Source organism: Cyprinus carpio, chromosome A3, assembly GCF_018340385.1.
Source record: "Cyprinus carpio isolate SPL01 chromosome A3, ASM1834038v1, whole genome shotgun sequence".
Classification (NCBI taxonomy): domain Eukaryota; kingdom Metazoa; phylum Chordata; class Actinopteri; order Cypriniformes; family Cyprinidae; genus Cyprinus; species Cyprinus carpio.
The window spans coordinates 23,902,521-23,924,660 of record NC_056574.1 but is presented as its reverse complement, the minus strand read 5'-3'; the positions used below and the strand labels follow the sequence as shown (position 1 = coordinate 23,924,660).

The 22,140-nt window shown below is 37.9% G+C and overlaps 3 protein-coding genes across 7 annotated transcripts; all 3 read right to left on the bottom strand.

The window, feature by feature from the left end:
- Positions 1–2,070: 2,070 nt before the first annotated feature.
- On the bottom strand, positions 2,071–4,454 carry LOC109053056 (60S ribosomal protein L27). Its single transcript, XM_019070491.2, has 5 exons — positions 4,316–4,454; positions 3,650–3,732; positions 3,397–3,566; positions 2,474–2,584; positions 2,071–2,158 (listed from the first exon to the last, which is right to left on the bottom strand). Exons 2-5 carry the CDS (start codon positions 3,728–3,730, stop codon positions 2,110–2,112), a joined length of 411 nt encoding a protein of 136 aa, XP_018926036.1. The 5' UTR covers positions 3,731–3,732; positions 4,316–4,454; the 3' UTR covers positions 2,071–2,109.
- An 815-nt stretch (positions 4,455–5,269) lies between these two features.
- On the bottom strand, positions 5,270–11,266 carry LOC109046700 (RUN domain-containing protein 1-like). 2 transcript variants are annotated; one of them, XM_042725333.1, is made up of 7 exons: positions 10,605–11,266; positions 9,559–9,567; positions 8,960–9,118; positions 8,627–8,825; positions 7,750–7,845; positions 6,793–7,678; positions 5,270–6,730 (listed from the first exon to the last, which is right to left on the bottom strand). In XM_042725333.1, exons 1-6 carry the CDS (start codon positions 10,983–10,985, stop codon positions 6,807–6,809), a joined length of 1,716 nt encoding a protein of 571 aa, XP_042581267.1. In that variant the 5' UTR covers positions 10,986–11,266; the 3' UTR covers positions 5,270–6,730; positions 6,793–6,806. The 2 variants fall into 2 exon arrangements, with proteins under 2 accessions (XP_042581267.1, XP_042581272.1); XM_042725338.1 differs by lacking the exon at positions 9,559–9,567 and having other exon boundaries at positions 10,605–11,265.
- Positions 11,267–12,800: 1,534 nt separating this feature from the next.
- LOC109064429 (progranulin-like) lies at positions 12,801–21,929 on the bottom strand. Of its 4 annotated transcripts, none has more exons than XM_042725259.1 (17): positions 21,828–21,929; positions 20,841–20,926; positions 20,027–20,164; positions 19,448–19,585; positions 19,046–19,174; positions 18,777–18,861; positions 18,495–18,601; positions 18,076–18,223; positions 17,888–17,983; positions 17,693–17,787; positions 17,454–17,607; positions 17,255–17,355; positions 16,930–17,169; positions 15,676–15,951; positions 15,022–15,264; positions 14,693–14,941; positions 12,801–13,708 (listed from the first exon to the last, which is right to left on the bottom strand). In XM_042725259.1, the coding sequence occupies exons 3-17, from the start codon at positions 20,162–20,164 to the stop codon at positions 13,556–13,558; spliced, it is 2,352 nt and encodes a 783-aa protein (XP_042581193.1). In that variant the 5' UTR covers positions 20,841–20,926; positions 21,828–21,929; the 3' UTR covers positions 12,801–13,555. The 4 variants fall into 4 exon arrangements, with proteins under 4 accessions (XP_042581193.1, XP_042581187.1, XP_042581209.1 ...); XM_042725253.1 differs by lacking the exon at positions 21,828–21,929 and adding an exon at positions 21,189–21,531; XM_042725275.1 differs by lacking the exons at positions 15,676–15,951; positions 21,828–21,929 and adding an exon at positions 21,189–21,374.
- Positions 21,930–22,140: the final 211 nt, after the last annotated feature.

Here is a 22,140-nt window from a genome sequence, read left to right as displayed (position 1 = left end):
ACAGGTCTTTCTAAGTGTTCAGCGGTGTCCTGATGCATTAATTCTTCAGATATTAAAAGCAGGGAATGTGTCTTATCGGTTATAACCATTGCTTCGACGACGAGGAAGACGACTCTGAAAGAAAAGCAAGCAATTTGGATGCTAAAAGAAAAGAGGAAGTCAATTAGAACTATAGGAAAAACAAAGGACATGGAGAAATCAAGAGTTTGGAAACTACCGGTGACATCAGCAACCAACGACGAACTGATCGGCTGAGAAAAACAACAGTAGTTGATGACAGACAAATCATAAAAGCTGTGAAAATGAACCCTAAAATACATGTCTGTAAAATCACCAACAACCTCCAGAAAGCTGCGGTGATGCTCTGACAATCTACAGTCCGCAGGAGAATCTGACACAGAATTACAGAAGCTACAGCAAGATGAAAACCTCTGATCAGCACCAAAAATAGAAAGGCAAGATTCTTCACAAATGTGAGCCAGTAGAGTTTTGTAACTGAGTTGAGGGACCCATGAGACAAAGATTAACCTTTATCTAAGTGATTGGACAGCAAAAGTGTGGAGAAAAAAGGGAACTGCAAATGATCCTAAGCATACAACCTCATCTGTAAAGCTTGGTGGAGGTGGTGTCATGGCATGGGCATGCATGGCTGTCTCTAGAACAGGGCCTCTTAATTTTAATGATGACTTAATGTATGATGGCAGTGGCAGAATGAATTTGAAAGGGTACAAAATCATCTTTGCTACCAATATTCAAGAAAATGCCACCAAACTCATTAGAAAGCACTTCATATTGGATCAGAACAATGACCCAAAACACCCTGCCAGTTCAGTCAAGGATTTTATCAGGGCAAAGATTGAACATTGAACATCCGATTGAACATGAATTTCACCAGCTGAAGAGGAGACTAAAGACAGAAACTCCCCAAAACAAGCAACAGTTGGAATTGGCTGCATTAAAGGCTGGAGAAAAGCATTTTAAATCGTAAGACCAAGAGTCTGGTGATGTCTGTGGGTTGCAGACTCACTGCTCTGATTGCACGCAAGAGATCTGCAACTACATATTAGCTTTTAATCTTTTACATCTGCCTTAAATTCAACTGTTCCAATACTTATGTTCACATCAAATAGTGGGATGAACTCTGAAAGTGCTGTCCTTTTTATTTGGTAAAACATGTATGTGTCGAAAGACCTACTAATAAAATGTGACATTCTGTAGTTTTGTTGCCTATTCATCTTTTAATCATATTTGCAAATGTCTTGACTACACAGCAGAGAAAAAAATGTGTCTTTACTGTTCCAATACTTATGGAAGGCACTGTACAGTCTTTTGAGTGTATTTTTCTTATTTTGCAAATTATCTGCCAATGGTGAGAAAAATAATCTTGTTTCTATTTGTACTAATATTATTTTTCTTGTTTTAATTAAAAAGCATTCAATTTAGATTCCAAAAAACTCACAAAGAAATGCATTTTTACAGCGTGAATGAATGATTGAGGCATTTAAACATTGCCTACGCTTTAAAGGGGGAGGAGACCGAAAGAAACTTAATTTACTACAGAAAACCTGCTCCCGACCAGTTAGGTTCACAGTACAGGTTACCATGGTAACAGACTCAGTGTATACCTTACCTCGCTTTCAGAAATTGGCATGATTTACCCCTTGCCTTCTCAGGTTTGACATGCATTCCATTTTTAAACTGAGTTTCCCCTCACTTCAGGGTTAACATTTTTCACTTAATTTTTAACAATATTCAACAGTTTAAAAAAGTTATGGAAATTAAACTGTGTGGGTCTGCATTACCACTTGGCCATTTATTGCAGCATTTATACAGTTGTTAATAGAGTTTACAAAAGGGTGAAAAATTAGTGATAACACTCAGTCTTACAATGTGAACAGTTCAAACAAGACAGATGACCCTAAACACCCTTAAGAATATTGTTTTGATGACAATAATGAGATATTATAAAAATTAAGCTATGCATGCAATCAGTTCAAAAATTTATATGTCTCAAGTATTAATAAAAGATAAGAACCCGAAGCCAACAGAAATAAGGCAAGGACCACTTTCTGAGATTTTTACAGATTTATTTGCGCAAACAATGAAAGCTTAGAATCGGAGCTTCTGGAAGAACCATTTGTTCTTGCCTGTCTTGTACCTATAAAAGAAAACATGTACTATCATCAGTGTATCACCACATGTAGGACAATACATGCTTATCTTACTGAGTGTATCAAAGAAAACAATGTCCAGTGCCCAACAAGATCAAACTGTCCCTACAGTCATCTCTGAACAGAAGCTAAAATCAGGCAGACTGTGAGTAAACTTGCCACAACACTTTTTTTCTGCATCAAATTTAGGACTACACCATAAAATAATGTTTTAATCTAGCTCATAACATGTAAGCATTAACAATCAGTAACGTACAATTTAACTGTAAAATTAAGTAGTTGAGATCTGGTGACAAACATACCTCTCCTCAAACTTAACCTTGGCCTCTCTCCTGGCTTTGCGCTTCAGAGCAGGATCTCTGAACACATCCTTGTTGACAACAGTTTTGTCGAGAGGAATGTCAACAGAGTATCTGAGGAAAGATGATGCACTGATTAGACAAATGTACATAATTAAACCCTGCTGTTTTAAAGTGGTCAAATTAAACCCTAAATATATAAAAAACAATAAAAATCAATAGAGGTACACCTGATTAGCATCTATTAGGTAATTAGTATTTGCAACTGCATAAGTTCCATCAAGAAAGCACTACATCAACAAAACTGTACGTGACTCTGGGTATCATAAAGGATGTGGAATCATATAGTACACCAATTAGACAAGCATAACCATAGTAATCAAAAGCTGTGTCTATATCCACTACTGTTCAAAAGTTAAGGGTCAGCAGGGCTTTCTTTGGAAAAGTGATTTTATTTTCCATGTTCTCAATTTATCAAATCACAGTAAAGACCTTCATATTATTACAAAAGATTTCTGTTTCAAACTAATGCTGCTCACTTTCCATCGAACAAAAAAAAAAAAAAAAAGCCAGCACAACTATTTCCAAAACTAACAAGAAATGTTTGAGCAGTAAATCATTTCTGAAGGATCATGTGACACTGAAGACTGGAGTAATGGTTGCTGAAAATTCAAATTTACCATCATAGGAATAAATTGAGTTTTAAAATGTTACAGTAGTAAACAGTTCTTTTACATTTTAACAGTATTTAACAAAACTGCCATTTATCCTGTATTTTTGATCAAATACATGCAGCCTTGGTGAGCATAAGAGGACTTGCATCAATAGACAGCAAGTGTTACTCTGAAAACATTAGTCAATTTGGTTATTGGGACCTGAATGAAGGTGTGCACAGACGTCACTCTGACTGTTCGGGGTCTGCATACCTGGTTGGCATCAGGTGGTTGTAGTTGAACACCTTCACAAAGGCCTTGATCTTGGACCTCTTGGCAATCTTCTTCTTGCCCATGGTTGTGGTGACTTTACGAGGATAACGGTCAATGCCTGCGACCAGAGCATGGCTGTAAGGACGGTCCGAGGTGCCGTCATCAATGTTCTGAGGGAGAAACACAGCACAACACTGTCAATATACAGACACTCAAACAGATTCTCCTTCATACCATGAAGCATTAAAAGTACCTTGACGATCACAGCCTTGCGTCCGGCGTAACGTCCAGCCAGGACCATCACCACCTTACCAGGTTTCATAAACTTGCCCATCTCTGAAAAACATGAGTTTGTACATTACATTAGCTCCAAAAGCAAACCCAGAATACAACACACTAAGTAGCACAACACAAGCAATTAACGTAGCCATATCTCTTACAACGAGAAAAACAATAATAACGCAACAAAATAACTTTTCATATAAAAAAAGAAGCAATAAATTTAAGTTGTTTCTTCTGGGCAGCACGTTTATAAAACAAGACCCATCTAGGCATAGCACTATGCTAACCGGTAATTACACCGCTGTATTAACACGTTACAGTCGGAATAAATATCCTAGACCTTCCACGAAACTTTATTTGATCTTTATTCTCATATTAATTTGTTTGTTGCACACGTGCAATAATAAACGTAGCTCCTCAGCTATCGTGGACGAACAGGAACAGCTTTCATGGCACTACAGACAGAGACGGAGCGAACTCTAAACCCAATATCTCTCAAACCACACGACATATTCAGACAATAAACACTTCAGATAGTCGTCAGGGGTACACGCTCTGTAAATAACATGACAGGAATCCAGCAAGACTTATTTCTTTATCGATGTTCATGGATTATTTTCTCGTGTGTGAAACTTACTGATGGTGCTCAATGGCCGACGATAACGGGAAAGGAAGTAGAAAGAGCGAGCGTGACCCTTGACACCGACAGCCAGTGACGTATTTCCGTCGATTTGTTCAGTAGACTTTGGTAAAGTAGAATGTGCCCCTCTACTGCATAGTCTCCCTGCGTCCCAGTCTGCATACTATCACCCTATCTGCCCTGAATAGTACTGAAAATTACTAATATCACATAGAATTTAGGATGGATAGTATGAACACTGGGACGCAGGTTCTGTAAACAACACATATAAGTTTCACATGTGCGGTCACGTGCACTCAGGTTTGGCCAAAAAATGCGTTCCTTGTAAAAAATGCGTTCCTAAAAAAATAAAATAAATAAATAAATAAAATAAAACATAACAAAAGTGTTTCTCAATGCACCATAAAATGCCCATCAACATATTTTCAGAAAACTTTAATTATTGTATAAACTGAATTGTTTTACTGTAATTATTTGATTCTGAAAATACCTCAGGTGTATGATAAAGTGTATGGGCTTGTTTAAATTGTTTAAAAAAAATACACCTGTATGCTACTATGTACTTTTGTGAATTTCTTGTAATTTTATTCAATTTTAATAATAGCTACTTAATTTTAAACTCAATTTAGAGTTATACATCGTGCTAGCTCAATTCAAATTCAGAACTGAAATTGGAATTTCTTGAAATTCTAATTCCTTAAGTTTACATTCCATTTACAGTTCTACAGTTTTCAGAAATTCAAAAACTGAAATGGAATTAAATTTGATAGAAGACATTTCTCAGTTAAATTCTGACTAAAATGATGAGATTATATAAAACGTACAACTATTACTATAATGATTACAACTATTCTGTAAAACAGCAATATATTAATTAAATTACACTGTTTAAAAAAAAAAAAAAAAAAGAGTTGATGAGAAGTGAGAAAATGTGACTGCATCAGATTCATAGACCATCCAGTACATTTAATCCATGAAATCAAGTGAGACCATCATTACATCCAAAAATGATGGCACAAATTTTATAAAAAGGAAAGTTATTGACACTGATTTGAAATCACTACTGAAATAACTGAAAGTCTTCAGTTAAGTCTTCTGAAAGAAGAGGTACAAAGATAATAATAATTTCTTAAATAGATACGATAAGACAAAACAAACAAACGTACATCAAAATACACCAAGCATGTATTCAGGCTGATATATTAATATAAAAGAAAAAAAGCAAGTGGGGGAAAAACAAATACATTTAATGCACTGAATGCCGAATCCGTTTCCATGATGTGGTAACAAACAGCCCCTTCTTACTGGATGAAGGTTTCAGTAAATCAGTATTCAGGGTGGTTTAAGGAATGAGAAATCTGGATTCAGAACGGGTGCAGTAGCAGGATACAACTTCAAGGATTGTACAATCAATATTTCAGAGCAGTAAACAAGGATTGACGAGACGGAAATAGCAGGTATTCAAGCAGAGCCTCTGAACGCTGGCATAGCATGACAGGCCATACATAATTCAGCACAGCATATCAGACTCATATTCAGCAAATGTGCTGAATGACCACATTTAATTCAATTCACTTGCTGTGCATTTCCTTCTGTAGCAGCGGATGAGCAGCACTACCACAAGATGCAGTTTTCTACAATCATTTTTAAGGTGTTAACCGGCTGTGGAAAGGAGTTAGAGTAGAGAAGTGGTTTTACAAACACCAATGAGCATGTCTTTGTTTGTTCAGAATGACCTGAGTGTGTTGATTGACCTAAGTGAGGTCTCACCAGCATACATGGTCTCCTCAGAAAGCGATACAAACACACAGAGCAGCAAAGACCCAGACATGATATGCACTATATCCCAGTGTTTGAAATGTAATGACCCTTAATAATGTCTTAATTTAAAAACATCTTTTGATTGGTCTGGGAACCACTGTACAATAATGTAGTACAAGCTCAGAAATGAGTGCACTTGGCTACATAGGTTTATAACAAACAATGCAATTAAACTATTATGCCACTGTTTTGTAACTACAAGTAGTGCATCTCAAACATATGCAATGGCCCTTGAAAAGATTTCAAGTAATGAATCATTTTTTTAGTGGTTGATTTTGGTAAAAGCTCAACATGACAAATCCCCTTAAAGGTTATGTGGAGGCAGGAACACGCTCAGGGTCACTAAACTGAGCACATTTCCTTTTAGTTGTGACCAATGCAGCATTTTAAAACCTGCCTTCATCATCATCCTCTTCAGTTTAAGGACAAGACCCAACAGCAACATAGAGTCTCAAGAAAGTGCATGAGTTGCTTCATTTCCAATTTTTAAATTCTGGTGGACTTGTTGATTTGGGAGTATCTTTTAATTTGACTTAAACTTGTGTTAAGCTATATATTAGTGTTTTATTGTAATTAGTGTTTTTTATCATAGTTTTTGAGATTATGAGGGTTGGCAGAGTTTCCTTTTTTGCCTCAACCTGCCAAAATTCCCATATATTTCTTTTGTTTAGAAAGCATCTTTGATATTTTTAAGCTGCCTGACAGCTAAATCTACAGGAAGGCTGAATTTGAGATGGCTGAGGTGACCCAGGATGCGCAGGGCACCTTCAAAGCCCGTTTGGGCCATGTAGCTCCAGGGCTGGTAGTGTGAGTGGATGAGCGTCCCAGACTTACACAGCAGGTTGACCCAGGACACAAGCCTCTGCTCATTGAGGGCCATGCACACTAAGGCCTTAAACTCAGAGTCCGCGCTACGCTTGAATCGTCCATGCTCTTTGAGAACTGTATGGATGGCCCATAACAGAGACTGCTTGGGAGTGACCGTCACAGGACCGCCCCCTACGGGCAAACTGAAGGATTGAGAGAGCTGCCGAGCGGGCGATTCCACAAACGCCTGGCCGTTTTTGGAATGATAGTACTTGACGAAAAGTTCCCAGGGATGCAGGGTCTGGGGAGAAGAGCTGAAGGGCAGCAAGCAGGAAATGGGGGCAAGGACCAGGCTCATACCCTGGGAAGGAGAGTACAGTCCATGGGCCAGCAGGTCCCGGAGTGCCAAGGCCAGTTCTTTACGCACAGAAGCGGTGAGTTCGTCCCGAGGTCCTCCAGGCGACAGGCAGGCAGAGTAGCTGACCACGTGCTCCTCCTGAGAGTTGGGCTGCTGGCAGGAAGCTTGCAGACGTACGCGCTCCACGGCTCCTTCGAGTTTCTGCAGCAGGGGGCCGTAATCTTGAGCCTCACCACCCTGAGACCACATGTTCTGGGGCATGTGGCCCGCGGTGCAACCGAACTGACTCAGTGCAAAGATCTGCAGCACCGCTAAGGCTTTCTGGATCAGCTGAAGCCCGGTTTCCCGCATCCTCTGGGCCTGTTCGGGATCCACTTTGGACAGAGAGAAGGGATTTAGCTGTAAAATCCAATAAAAAAGGTATTATGAAGTGAAGTATAATTACCTCGCTTCATCCCTCCAGTGGCTCCAGTGTTTGGTCCGGCAGCATGGGCCTGTTGGCTCTTCACACCATCATTTAACAGAGGGTTCCCCACTTCATCTGAGATGAGCAAGATCAGGATGGTAATCTAAAACTATTTATGTTGCTCCACATAGGCACATCAAACCCAAAGGTGACAGATGAGATATTATGCAAAGGAAACCAGTACAGTGGGCTCTGCATATAGTGGCATAAAGCTCAATGATAACCACTTCTGTTCAAAAGTTTGGGGTTACATTTTTTATATTATACTAACACTTTTATTCAGCAAAGATACATTAAATTAATCAAAAAACTCACTATTTAATAAAGAATCCTGAAATTAAATTCATCGGTTTCCACAAAAAAATATAAAAGCATAATAATAATAATAATCCTTTCAATAATAATACATGTTTGCAGAGCACCAAATCAGCATTTAAGAATGATTTCTGAAGGATCATGTGAATTAATATTCAGAAAATATTACTGATCTGACTGTACAGACGCTATCAAATAAGAACACAAACAGCTGAGACGTTTCATAATTGATGAACTTTGCAACACTGTCATCGTAATCAAACTGAATTGATTCAACATTGAATCTGAATTAAGCTGGATAATGCCACTATTATCTGCTGTAGAGCTGAATGAGAGCTGAAACTGAATGTGCTCCATAATTAATGCACATTAACAGTGTTATTTTCCTGTTTATTACTGTAATAAAATGCGGCCTTGGTGAGCATAAAATTCTTTTTTTTTTTTTTAAACAATCTAAAAGAATCCAAACTTTTAGTGTATATTCTAATAAATATGACAAAAAGGAGCATCACATCATTGACCCATAAGCAGACCTCCTCACCCTGTATGAAGTTGATGAACATCTCCAGGTCTCTGATTTGGGTCTTGAGCTGCTCAACCAGCTGCTCTTTGACTCGAGCCGGGTTGACTATCTGAGCTATAGCGGCGTCCACTCTCTGTCGCAGCTCCTCTGGAGTGAGGTTCCCAATGTCTTCATTCAGATTCACATCAAGCTTCTTAATCAGCTCATCAATGATCACCTACAGTATTGAGGTGGACAGACACTACATAAAATGCCCCAACAATGGTTTTAAGGGAAATTACTTAGACCATTACATCTTTAAATGACTTTCAGAATGATGTCAACAGCATGGGAGTGTATCATCAGATGTACCCTCTGTCTCTCCATGACCACAGACTGAGGCAGTGAGTCATAGCTGCCCTCCTGGTAGGCGAAGCGCTCCAGGTCGTCAAGTTGAGTCTTCAGCTGGAGAATCAGCTCCTTCTGCTTCTTTCTCTGAGCTTCCAAGCGTTCCCTCTTCTCTCTTTCACTCTGCAAATTATAAAAGCACAGACAATCAAACAAACTTTAAATACCTGAAGCCAAACTTAAAATGTCTTCGATGTTTACACTGTAGCTAGCTGAACATATTTGCATATGCTCTGATGAAGGATAATGAGCTTTTAATTAGTTTGCTTCATTTGGTTTAGCTTTGCTTATCCAGAAATGCAAAGCAATTCAGAATAGACATTGCTATACACACAACATGGTTATAGTTTGACTATAATCTTGTAAAGATTTTATATTTAACAGTCTCTGGGGATCACAAATGTAACTAATATATATATATATATATATATATATATATATATATATAAAGAGACCGAACAAAACCAAATCAAATATGAACTCAATCATATCAGGAATACTTAAAGTAAAGACTGAGGTTTAAAGAAACACTGCACAACAAGGGTCATGTTCATAGTACTCACCAATTCATCCTTCAAGCAAAGAGTGCAGAGGAGAAAATAAGAGGAAAGGAATGCATTTTAATGGCAGTAACAAGATACTCCAGCAGGAAGAAATACAGGGAAAGAGTGACTTTCAGATGTTCCTTGTATAGTGTTTACTGTAATTTTTATCACTATACTTTGTTGATTATTTTTAAGAGGGTGTTGATTAGTTACTTAAATTACACAAAAACATGGCTTTCAACAAATGGGATGCAGACAAACTGAATGCTGATTCCTGAGGGCATCACGAGGATATTGTATAGGCTGATCATGTGTGAATGAAAGGGGGTTTGTGTTATTATGAGTGGGTGTCACAGGTGCATATTGTTACAGGAACTATTGAAGCAGGCCTATTGAAAACAAAATAACACAGATGACACTGTAGATCGATAGTTTTCAAACTGGGGTCCACGGAAAAGTTCAGAAAAAAACTGTGTAAAAATGTGAAAATTTATAATTAAAAAATAAGATTACAATAAATAAATAACTAAAAACTAGATTAAAATAGATAAAAAATAATAATAAATATAACAGTACAGTACTATAACGAGTAGAAAAAATATATATAAAGTAACTTAATATAAAAAATTTTTTTTACCAAATAATAACTTTTATAATAATAATTTGTCCACAGTGTAATTTGGGTCTTTATACAAGAGATTATATGTAAATGTCTTTAAATTTTAGGATGGGGTCCCACACAAGGATGATCATATTTAGGGCCCGTGGTGTCTAAAAGATTGAAAAGCCCTTACATGTATTTGAAACGGTTTCATGGCATTCTTCTACAAGCACTTTTTTGAGTCATATTTGAGATCTTGAGGTCTTAGCTGGTTCCATCTTGACCAAGCTAACTTCTGCTGGTTTAGCTGGACCTCAGTGTGGCCAGGCTGGTATTTAACTGGATTGCCAGCTGGTTATTGGGAGATGTTGGGTTGGTTTGCTATGTTTTTTCTTTTTTAATAATTATTATTATTATCCCCTGCAGGGTAGATATCACTACGACAGAAAACAATGAAACTCACAGCGTTTTCCAGCATCTGAGCGTCCTGTGCCCTGCAGCCTATAACATGAGGGCATCCTTTGAAGGCAAACTCCTCCAGCTCCAGCAGCATCCTCTCTTTCTCGTCGCTCTGCGCGTGAACGATCTGTTTCAGCCGAAACTGCACTTGAGCGAAGTGAGACGTTAACGCGAGGAGCGACGAGTTCAGCTGCTCCTGCTCATCCTCCAGCTTCCTCAGCCTGGATGCCAGGTCTGCATCGCCGGACGACACAGAGCCAGCCTGCGTGCCCCGCTTCCACTGCTCATCCTCCGGGTTGGCCACGGCTCCCACGGGCGCCCAGCGCTCCCCGGCTCCCGCGAAGGCAGCTTCGCTGTCGGAAGTGGACAGATCCTCCGTCGACATGTGATTGGTAGCTGAGGTAGACAGCCTGGCTGTCCTTTTACTGAAAACAACCTCGACCGACTTAATTGACGCGCAATTGTTTTAACGTGAATTCAGAGTATACGCAGCCGCCGCTTTAGCAGGTGCAGCGCAGTGTAACAGTTACGTCTTCAGAAAACATTGCAACGTAATCGAAACGACTAAGATCTGGATGTAATTGGAACCAACGCACCACAGTATCAACAAACGTGCGTTCTATCAATATGTTCTATGTATCAACCAATGTGTGGGCAGGATGTTACGTTCGTGCGTAATGACGTCAGAGAAACGCACAGTGAAATCGACGGCTTTACAGTTTGTTGAGCGTTTTTGTACATATTTACGCTTCTTGCCATTCTCTCTGTGTTTGTTTTATTGTTACGCCCTAAGTGTCAGTGGGTTGGACTGCGTGAGAAACACACCCTTGGACTGTTCTGTCCCAGCAGAGATTTTTATTAGCACCATCGACCAGGGGTACGTTTCTCAAAAGCATTGTTAGAGAACTATGGTTGCAAGTTCCATTGAATTGCCTTTGGGAAACGCACCCCATGTTTAATTTGGTAGATCCCAACTGCAGCAACAGTTGAAGGGTTCTTTGGTCTGTTATCTGTGCTTTGCTGCCCTCTGCCTGTGGCTGTCGTTCAAGTTTTTTTAAACCCCATTTCTGTATTTTCCGGGTTCTTTCTTACTATGTAAAAATAAATAAAAATATTATATATATATATATATATATATATATATATATATATATATATATATATATAATATAATATATATATCAACCTCGTTTTCTGGTTCACTGGTCTTGTCTCTAACCAGGTGAGACCAAGTGTGTTCTAAAAAGTGAAGCCCTCACTTTGTAATGTAATCGGACCTGAGACAAACTACACATAAACAATCAAATTACACTTCAAATAATTTTTTATGCTAAGTTAACATACTTGTTTATCTGAAAAACAATGCTACAGTTAGTTGTTCTCCTTTGAAAATGTGCGTTCCTGGCTGAATGTCAGTGTTTGTTTTGGTTTGTGAAACTCGCCCACTGTCAGTTTATCCAATTGTATGTCGGCACCCGGGTTGCCAGTTGGAGGAAAACACAGCGTATTTTATTTCATTCATCGTCAAGTGCGCTCGTTCCTGTTGGTGTCGTCAATCTGGCAACCTGTGTCAGGTCTGAGGAGGAGGGGCCGGTTGTTGAAAAAAACCCTCTCCAATATTTTGAATTTGGACTGCAATACCTAGATCAACCACTCGGTGTCAATCCTACATACAGCACCTTTAACAATGTAATTGTTGTTCTGCTTATTAAAACGATTTTTTAAGAGGATGTTTTGGGAAGTGGAGACGCGTCGTCCATCTTTTTTACAATCTATAGGCGAGACAAACAAATATGCTTAGGGTGCTCTTTCTTTCTTTCTTTCTTTCTTTCTTTCTTTCTTTCCCCAGCAAGTTATGGCCTACGAGCTATTTTACAGACATATTACACACACGAAAGACTAAATGTAATATTTTTACTTTAGAAAATTACATTACTTGCAAAAGGTGATGTGAAACATTAAATAAATTGTGAAAAATTGGTTCATAAGTCACAATCCTAAAATTTCTACTTTCTTATATACACAATTAATTAACACCTATCATTTTCTGCGTGCCCGTTTGTAATTATATATTTTTATAAAATGTAAAATAAATAAGTAACTTTTTTAACAATTGTAATCTATATAAATTTGAAATTAATTTAATACATTTGAATTTAAATGAATTTGAAAGTGAAAAGAAGGTTCAAAAGACAGACAATTTTCGTTTATCCCTCTTTTATTTATTTTTTTAGAGCTGTCAAGGTTTCAGATTGGTCACATTTTTCCTCAAGAAATAATTTAGTTATCTTTCACAACGCTCAATCAATATAACTGTTAAAAACCAGCACTTAAATCAATAAAACAATTACACAACTAATGGTAAAGAGCTGCAATAAGGAAGTTACACAGAAAAGGTGATGTTTGTTATCTGAAGAGACCAGTTTAACATGTTTCCTTGTCCAGGGCAATGCGGTCATAATCACAAGACACAAGATCACGTGATGTCAAGTCTGAAAAAATGTAACCTGTAAACCAAAGAGGCCTGTGATATTTGTACATGGCAACTTAAAATGACAGACGTGTGATTTAAATCCAGCCACTAGAGGCCATCTATGCTTCAATATGTTTCATCTTTTTATCATTCCATAGTCAAATTATTCTTCAGATAAACTGAACGGTAACCAAAACACTGGAAACCATCAAAAATTATGAAAAGTGTACAATTATAATGACCCATTCTTAAAATGGACAGTAGTGTAAATGTACAGTGTAAAATTGCTCAGTGTAGACAATGGGAACAGATATTAACCATCACATTCAGCCCTAATAAACCTCCTGCAAATAAAATGTCTGACTGTTTCTGATTAGTGCTTTGATAAATGTAACATTTTTAAAAATCTGACAACTTAGGGAGTGTTGGCCATTTACGCCACTGAGTGGGAACAACCCTGGTGTTTTTTTGTTGTGTTTTTTTTACAGAGTACTAGCTCGTTTCTTTTTGGAGAAGAACACCCTCCAGTTGTTCCAGCTGTTCCAGTTAAAGCCTAAAGCTGAAGTACAAACTCCACCCTCGCCACATTTGTATCCAGCAGGGCAGCAGTGTTTCATATCATCACAGCACTCCGCCTTCAGAGAGAGCAATAACACAGGAGAGAGAGGAGTAAGAGAAAGTACAAGGACAAAAACTTGACTTGAACTTGACTAAGATAAACATTTACAATTTGACTGCCATTTGAATTTACAGAAAAGTCAATAGGACTGAGATCACAAGACAGTGTGGCCATTTCCATTAATATATTCAAAGGAAATTCAGTCTTTGCTACAGCTATTATGCACTGGAACATCTTTAAACCAATACCATGAATTTTAACTCTGAGGATATAGCGTTACATGTAAGATTTAAAGTGATAGTTCACTCAGAAATGTAAATTCTGAGTGATCATCATTTACTCACCCTCATGTTGTTCCAAACATGTACGGTTAAAAAAGATATTCTAAAGAATGTTTTCACTGTTTGTGTGCGAATATAGAAAGTCATTGGTGTTCAGAACAACATTGGACCTCAATGGTTTTTATTGTATGGGTAAAAAAATACAGACACACACACACACACACACACAAACACAGACACACACACACACACACACACAAAAATCTTCTTTTGTGTTCCACAGCTGAAAGAAACTTTGAAACAACATGGATGTGAGTAAATGATAACACCTTGTGTTTTTTGATGTTTTTTCCTTTCTATCCATTTAAAGTTTAATACTTTACCTTAAGTGCTTGCCTTTTGGTTGCAAAAATGTTTTTATTCTTGTTTTCCAGTAAATATTTAAACATCCTTAAAAACACTTGAGAAGCAAAACTGCTTACGTTAATGAGTTTTTTAGAGTCAATTTTTTTTTACTACATGGGCATTTTTATTTTATGTATTGCTATGTTTATGCTTAAAATAATACAAAAATAACTATTGGCCTCTTGGAACTTAATTCCAGATGTATTCTCTGAAAATAAGTATTTTTATCTTCTCAAGTATGACATAAAGTTGAGTAACTGAGAACAAATGTTTCATTTTTGGGTGAAGTATTGTTTTAAGGTTTAATGCATTACCTTTGGAGATGGGCAACAGCCCCAGGTGGTCTGGGAGGTTGGGCAACAGGTCTCACTGTCTTTGCAACTATATCCACCTCCACACTGAATGTCCTTTTCTGAGACACTCGACTGTAGTGTTTGGCCACCAATGTGGGCAAGTGGGACTATTTCCACATGCAGCCAGGTGGTTTTAATGCAGGAGCGTCTACGCAGATCACACCTGTAGCCTTTGGGACAGCAGTGCTGCTGGTCTGGGCAGCAAACAGCCTATTGCATATAAGAGGTGTATTAAATATATTAAACGTGAATAGATTTTCTGTAGCCAGTCCACATACACATATTCTTACCTCAGGAAGAGGGCAGCAGCCCCATTCTCCCGTGGATAGATAACAGCAGGTTGAATCTGCAGGGCAACTCGACTGCTCGTCGCACTCAACAGCACCAAGATCCAAGCTTGGAGCTGGTGTGCTTTGAGCAGAAATTTTATTGTACCAGGGGATCACCACATCACCCTTGATGCAAGACACCTTGGTCACATCACACTTATAGTTAGCTGGACAGCAGTGTGCACCATCTGTGCAACACACAGCCTGAGAAAGAAAGAGAAAAAGATTCAAGCTGAAATTTTGTTTATTTTGTCGTTTTTGTGTTTTTAGATATAAGAATGTTCAAAAGAACAGCATCCTTGCTGAATAAAAGTATTAATTTATTTAAAAAAAAAGAACCTGACCACAAAGTTTTTAAACGGTATTGTACTTTGTATCTATTTTCGAGTCAGTGAGGACTGTGCATTTGTGTTACACTCACAAGCAAGTACCTGGAACTATATATACACTCATCAAAACAATTTATAATAGATGCAATATCATGATGAGAAAACCAGAAAAATAGGCAGTTCAACCTGCAACCTGCCGAGCATGGGTTGCATGAGAATTTCAAAGATGTTTATCACAAATAAACATCTCTGTGTTATATTACTTGTATAACTGAGTCACACTCACATTAGGCAGAGGGCAACAGCCCCATTTGTTGGTTTGTGCAATAAGACAGCAAGTAGTGTGATCAGGACAGGACATTTGTGCATCACACAGAACCCTGCTATTGTACTTCCCCACTCTCTCTTTCACCTCCTCATGCTGTTTCGGCTCCTCCTTAGTTGAGGGCGGGATTATGTCTGACATAGGTACAGATGTGGTGTTGCTATTGCAGGTGAGTGTTACAAAGTCACAAATGGTGCCGTGTGGACAGCAGTGGAACCTATCCTTACAACACACAGCCTGCAGACAGAACAACCTGACCTTTAGTTCTTTTTTTTAGTTTTTATTAATTATCTCTAATAACATATGCACTATTAGTATGTGATAAAACTAGTCTAAAAGTAATTAAGTGCCTTTTGGTTGCCAAATTCATTTTTATTTTGGTATTTTTTGGGTCTTGTTTTTCCATTTAAATATTTAAACATCCTTAAACAGGATACCTGTAGCAATATAAATCTTAAAGCTTCTTTTTTATTTATTGAGTTTTTAATAAATCAAATAAAGGTAATGAGGTTTATGTTTAAAAAAAGTTGTGTGTGTTTAAGGAAAAAAATTTACTTAATTACATACACTACTCTTTAAAAGTTTGGGGTAATTTTTTTTAAAGAAATTAAATTCTATTCAGCAAGGATGCATTAAATTGACCAAAAGTGGTGTTTTGTTTGTTTGTTTGTTTGTTTTTTGGACTTTATTAATCAAACGATCCTTTAAAAAATGTATCATGGTTTCCAGAAAAATATAAAGTAGCACACATGTTTCTTAAGTAAATAAAAAGTAAATAAAAAAATAAATGATTTCTGAAGGATCATGTGATGCTGACGACTGGAAAATTCAGCTTTGCCATCACAGGAATAAATTACATTTTAAAGTATATCAGAATAAAATAAAATAAACAGTTATTTAAAATTGTATTAATATTTCACAATAGTACTGTTTTACTTATTTTTGATCAAATAAAGGCATCCTTAGTGAGTAAAAGAGACTTCTTTTAAAGCCAATAAAAAATCATACCGACCCCAAATTTTCAAGCCACAAGGTAATTCTCTGAAAATGGGTCTTACACAGTTTGGTTACTCAAGAAAATGTTGCTAAGCACTTGAAGTACATCATTGTGAAAGAGGGACTAAGGGATATCACCAAGAGTAATAAAATTCAAAGTTTTAAGCGCAGTGTGTATTTTCTCATTTGGTTACTCATGCAAGATTAGATATACTGTACCTCAGGCAAAGGACAGCAGCTCCAGTCTCCATCGATGTTCTTACAGCAAGTGTTGGAGTCAGGACAAACATGGCTAGAGTCACAGTTCACGTTCCCAGGTGACCTTTGACCTGCTCTAGGGAGAGCAGGCACCTTCTCTAGCCAAGGTGTAGAGCCTGAAGATTCGTCACAAGACCCGGCAGCAACGTTACATGTCGTACCATGAGGACAGCAGTGGATAAAGTCGTCACAACACACGGCCTACAGAGAAAATGAACGTACACTTTTAACTTAACTCAAAACACAACTCTACATAAGGATTGGTTATTGTCAGAGGGTGATTTACCTGTGGCAGAGGACAGCAGCCCCATCCTCCTTCTTGAGTCTTACAGCATGTGTTTCCATCTGGACAGGATTTGGTGTCATCACAGGAAACATTTGAATGCACTGAAAAAAAAACACGAGAAAACAGCAAACCAGTTTAAGAACAAAAAAAATGGTATTATTCTGTGTCTGAGTGCACTGGATTCAGTGCTTTGAACTACCTTGTGTAACAGTCACATTCTGACTGCTGATTGGTTTGACGGGCAGCTTCTCGAACCAGGGCTTAGAGCCTGAAGATTCGTCACAAGACCCGGTAGCAACGTTACATGTCGAACCATGAGGACAGCAGTGGATAAAGTCATCACAACACACAGCCTACAGAGAAAATTAACATTTACCTTTAACTTAACTCAAAACACAACTCTGCATCAGGGTTGGTTATTGTCAGAGGGTGACTTACCTGTGGCAGAGGACAGCAGCCCCATTCTCCTTTAGTCTTACAGCATGTGTTTCCATCTGGACAGGCCACAGTGTCATTGCAGGGAACATCAGAGGCTGAATGTACAGAAGGCAATAACAGAAACCATTTGAGAAGTGTTATTCTTTATGTACACATAAAAAACTTATGTATTGCCATGTACAAATTTGCACATACTCTCTGGGAGTGCACCAGCCAGTGTAGTCATTTGGATGCCAGCAGTAGTGTTTTGTCTGGTTGTAGTGAGTTCAGCTTCAGACCTCATTTCTGTAGCTTTTGAAGAATAAGGACAAAGAAAGGAAAATGCTAAATTTTATCAGTGGAGGTTATCAGAAAATTAATAACTCTCTCGGACAATAGCCTACGTTTGTGATCTTCCCATTCAGCTCTAAGACGAGCAGGGAACTTGGCCCACATTGGCAGCTCCTGATTGGTGGACATGCATTTAGAGCCTACAACATCACAGACACTGCCCTCTGGACAACAGTGGATTTTATCATCACAACATACAGCCTACAGAAAACACAAATGACAGCGAGAGGAATGCAAGTGAAGAAATTAATAATTTTATTCATCAAGGATTCCTTAATTTGATCAATATATATACATATTATATTTTAATAAATGGATAAATATTAAAAATATAGAATAAATTCAGTTTCAGAAATGCATATTGATTTAAATATGTTTCTCCGACTGTGAAAAAACACAGCTTCATTTTCTGAACTAAGAACTGTGTCTGCATGTCTCTGCACATATTACTGCATATGAACTGTGCCGCTACCTTTGGCATGGGGCAGCATGCCCACTGACCATCTTCTGTCTCACAACATGTGGTGCCCACGGGACACTCTGAGGTCCCATTTCCACAAAGAACAGTCTCGACTGGTTCTAAGAACAATCACAGGACAACACCATGAACTACATTTATAACCTATCCTAATGAATACAGTTAATCTTACTACTGTAAACCCGTAATAAATTTATATGGGATCTCCTTTAAATAAAGGATGATTTAATCATGAAAGTCTCTAGTCCACCTTCATTCCTTCAGTCTCTTCCATACCTTTTAGTTTGACACACAAACTGCTGTCTGCACTGCATTCATGGTCTTTTGGGCAGCAGTGCTTCCCATCTGAGCACACAAGGCCCTGAAAAAGAGAAGAACATATATTTTTATAACAAAAAAAGTATAGAAAATAATATATCTCTAAGGTTCTATGTTTTAGCAGTACCACTCTTCTTTTGTGACCAGGTGAGATCCCATTCAATACATCATGTCATGGACAAGAAGCTGGTGGTTTGGGCCCATATTCCTGTCATAATGTGAGTTACCTGTGCTACGGGACAACACCCATATGATGAAGCCATCAGCAGACAGGAGAACTCAGCAGGACAGAAGGAGCCATCAGGACAGGTGATGTCATCTTCACTTGCAGGTAATGAGGGAATCATTCTGAACGACTGAGGAACAAGGATTGTTAAAGGGACAATTCACCCAAAAATAAAAATTCTGTCATCATTTACTCATCCCCATTTTCCATAGTATGGAAAAAAAATACTCAATGGCTACCACGTTGGTTTGGTTACCAACATTCTTCAAAATATCTTCTTTCAGGTTTGGAACAAAATGAAGGGTGGGTAAATGATTACAGAATTTTCATTTTTGGGTAAACCATCTCTTTATAACATAACAAACAACTTCGAGTACTATTATTTAGACTTATAATTTCTCACTTTGGGAAGGTCGGTCCGTTTAGCCGGGATCCTCTCCACAAATGGCAGTGTTTGTGTGGCATTTATACACGTGGAGTCCACAACACTGCACAGCATGCCTTCAGGACAGCAGTGCAGGTGGTCCTCACAACACTCTCCCTACACACACAAATAATTATACACACGTGTGAGCTGATCATTCACACAAACATACTGTAAACTATTGATTGAGCAATACTGAAGCTGGACATTTGACACACAACCTCCTGAATACAGCTTCATTTCTTTGAGCTCTTTGAATAGCAAAGTCATCAAAGAGCAATTTGCATGTTGATACTATACAAGAGCCTTATCATAACCCTTATTACATGAGCTGACAGTGTGAATGTGTCTAAAAAAAAAGGGTGCTATTGAGGAATATCTGACAGAGCATAAAAGTGACCGCAGAACACAGTCTTCCATATCAGTGTACAATTTACCTTCTCTTGTCTTGTCTGATCTACTTTCTACAATCTTTATTATATTTATAGAAGAGTACCTGGCACTTATACTCTGAAATGAAACTATATTTATGTATCTGTCACTAGTTTAGTTGCTCACGTGATGGAATGGGCAGCAACTGAACTCTCCGGTGGGATCCTGGCAGCATGTCTGGCCTGCCTCACAGACTTCATCGTTGGGACACTGCGAGCAAGCAACCAGAGTCACCAGAGCGAGGCCTAATGTCACTTTCAACATCTGGATGGAACGAGAGAGAGTTAAAATGTTAAATGTAACAGATTTGAAATGTGAAAAGTGTCTGATGTGTTTGAGCAGAAAGTGCAAATACAAACTTTCATTAATTTGGAATACTGTAACCCATCAGACCTTCACGTCTCAGTTGCAAGGTCACAATTTAACAAACGTTTTCAGATGTATAAATCACTGTCTCCTCTTTTGTTGAGCTATAACAGTGCAAGTATATAATTTTAATTTGTTTACCACTTCCTCTTTCACATCTAGTAATCTGAAGCAAAAGCTTACCAGAGAAACTACGCTGACCACAGAAACAATAACTGAAACTCAGGTGTATAAATGTTTGAGAAACAATGGTTCAAAGTCAGCAAAAGAAATGTTGGTGAGTGTACTTATTTTCTTATTTCTGACTGAGGGCACACCAAGGACACCAGTCAATTAAAAGTGTGCTGTTTTCTTATGAATGCCAAGCCACATTGTGACTGATAGACTGGTTTTACCACCTAAGCTTCTATTGCACAAAAAGGTGGAACTGTGAATGTGGTACTTTTAGTCACTGATTAATTTTTGTTGCTATTTCCAACTGAGAATAATGCTCAAATTAATTAATTTCAGAAACAGTAAACCTTCTCTGAAGTAAAAGAAAGAGAGAGAGAGGATGCACTTTAATTCAGCTTACTCTTAAATGTTAAATGAACAGGTGGATTTGTAAACGGTTGAAGGTGAATGACCAGTCCGTGGATCCGTGGGGTCCAAGTTACCAATCTGTCAACAGAGTTAAGTTTTAAAATAATAGAGAAATTAATTTATTAAATTCATCATTCCATTTAATTGTCTTTTACAGTTTATTAACATTAAATGTTCTACATAAAAGTGAGTTAGTTCATTATAGGAAAGCATCTTCTTTAGCAACGAGTGACGCGTAAAAATGAAACACAATGAGCAAAGCACTTTTGCACATAACTACCATGCTGTTTGAAAATGCACAAAGGGCGTCTGAAACCAATTATGGAAATACAAGACCTACCGTGTACCCTGCAACGTTCTCGCACGGTGCTGGAAATAATAGATGTTTGCCTCTTAAATATAGAGTTCTCTCAAACTCCGCCTACATTAGAGGACAGCCTTTGGATAATGTAACTGTGCGTAAATACGAGGCGTGTCATCCGTGCTGGATTCCTTGGAAATGCAAATGGAATCCTTTTCTTCAGAAAAAAAAAAAAATAATAATAATAAATGAAAATTTTTAATTAAAAGAAAAGAAAAGAAAAGCTGGTGTTATTACAGCAAGTCACTTTGAATAAAAACGTCTTCTGACCATTACTATATGAAAACTGTATGAGATGTCAAAAAGCTTTTGATACATTTTTGAATATGAAAAAAGGAAACCTGGCACTACCTGACCATATTGCTGAAACAACGTTTTGGATAGCCTACAGTCGGGTAGAAAACACAAATAGCCTATTCGTATTTTGGCGCCCCATAGTAAAAACAAAAGACAAAAAAGAAACGTGCCTTTCTCAGAGATACTGTATTAAAGAACAATCAAAATATAAGTAGGCCTACAAGTATTGCCCATGCACCTGTTGAACAGTCATTAAGACACTTAGACTTTACAGGCGGCAGGCAATTTAGGGCTCAGTTATAAGCATAACTAAAGACAGACCTTACTGACTCCGAAAAAGACCAGAAGATGCCCAGAGTCCCGATCACCTGCACGAACAGAGACTTGCTGCAGGGAAGAGGACTGCATGTGGACAGAGCAAAATGGCCATGTCTGTAATCTAAATTACAAAATACATCAATCGTGGGGGCATTTGGTCCCAATGAGGAAATAAGCATATGAATCATTATCATACAGAATGATCATTTTTTTTTAAAAAAAAATCTAAAATAGCAGAAAGTTTTGTGTGAGGAGTAGGTTAGAAAATACAATATGTACAGTATAAAAACCATTACGTCTAGCCTATGTAATGTCG

Excerpts from the sequence above, each read along its gene's own strand:
- LOC109064429 (XM_042725259.1), bottom strand. The coding sequence starts at position 20,164 with ATGTTGAAAGTGACATTAGGCCTCGCTCTGGTGACTCTGGTTGCTTGC. Across the intron at positions 18,224-18,494 it reads CATGCTGCCCCATGCCAAAG|GCTGTATGTTGTGATGATAA; the intron begins GTAGCGGCACAG and ends TGTTTTCTGTAG. Across the intron at positions 14,942-15,021 it reads GCTGCTGCCCTCTTCCTGAG|GCTGTTTGCTGCCCAGACCA; the intron begins GTAAGAATATGT and ends TATATGCAATAG.
- LOC109046700 (XM_042725333.1), bottom strand. The coding sequence starts at position 10,985 with ATGTCGACGGAGGATCTGTCCACTTCCGACAGCGAAGCTGCCTTCGCG. Across the intron at positions 7,846-8,626 it reads GTTCATCAACTTCATACAGG|ATGAAGTGGGGAACCCTCTG; the intron begins GTGAGGAGGTCT and ends TGCTCATCTCAG. Across the intron at positions 7,679-7,749 it reads CACTGGAGGGATGAAGCGAG|TGGATCCCGAACAGGCCCAG; the intron begins GTAATTATACTT and ends CTCTGTCCAAAG.
- LOC109053056 (XM_019070491.2), bottom strand. The coding sequence starts at position 3,730 with ATGGGCAAGTTTATGAAACCTGGTAAGGTGGTGATGGTCCTGGCTGGA. Across the intron at positions 2,585-3,396 it reads AACCACCTGATGCCAACCAG|ATACTCTGTTGACATTCCTC; the intron begins GTATGCAGACCC and ends ATCTTTCCTCAG. Across the intron at positions 2,159-2,473 it reads AAGGTTAAGTTTGAGGAGAG|GTACAAGACAGGCAAGAACA; the intron begins GTATGTTTGTCA and ends TTTCTTTTATAG.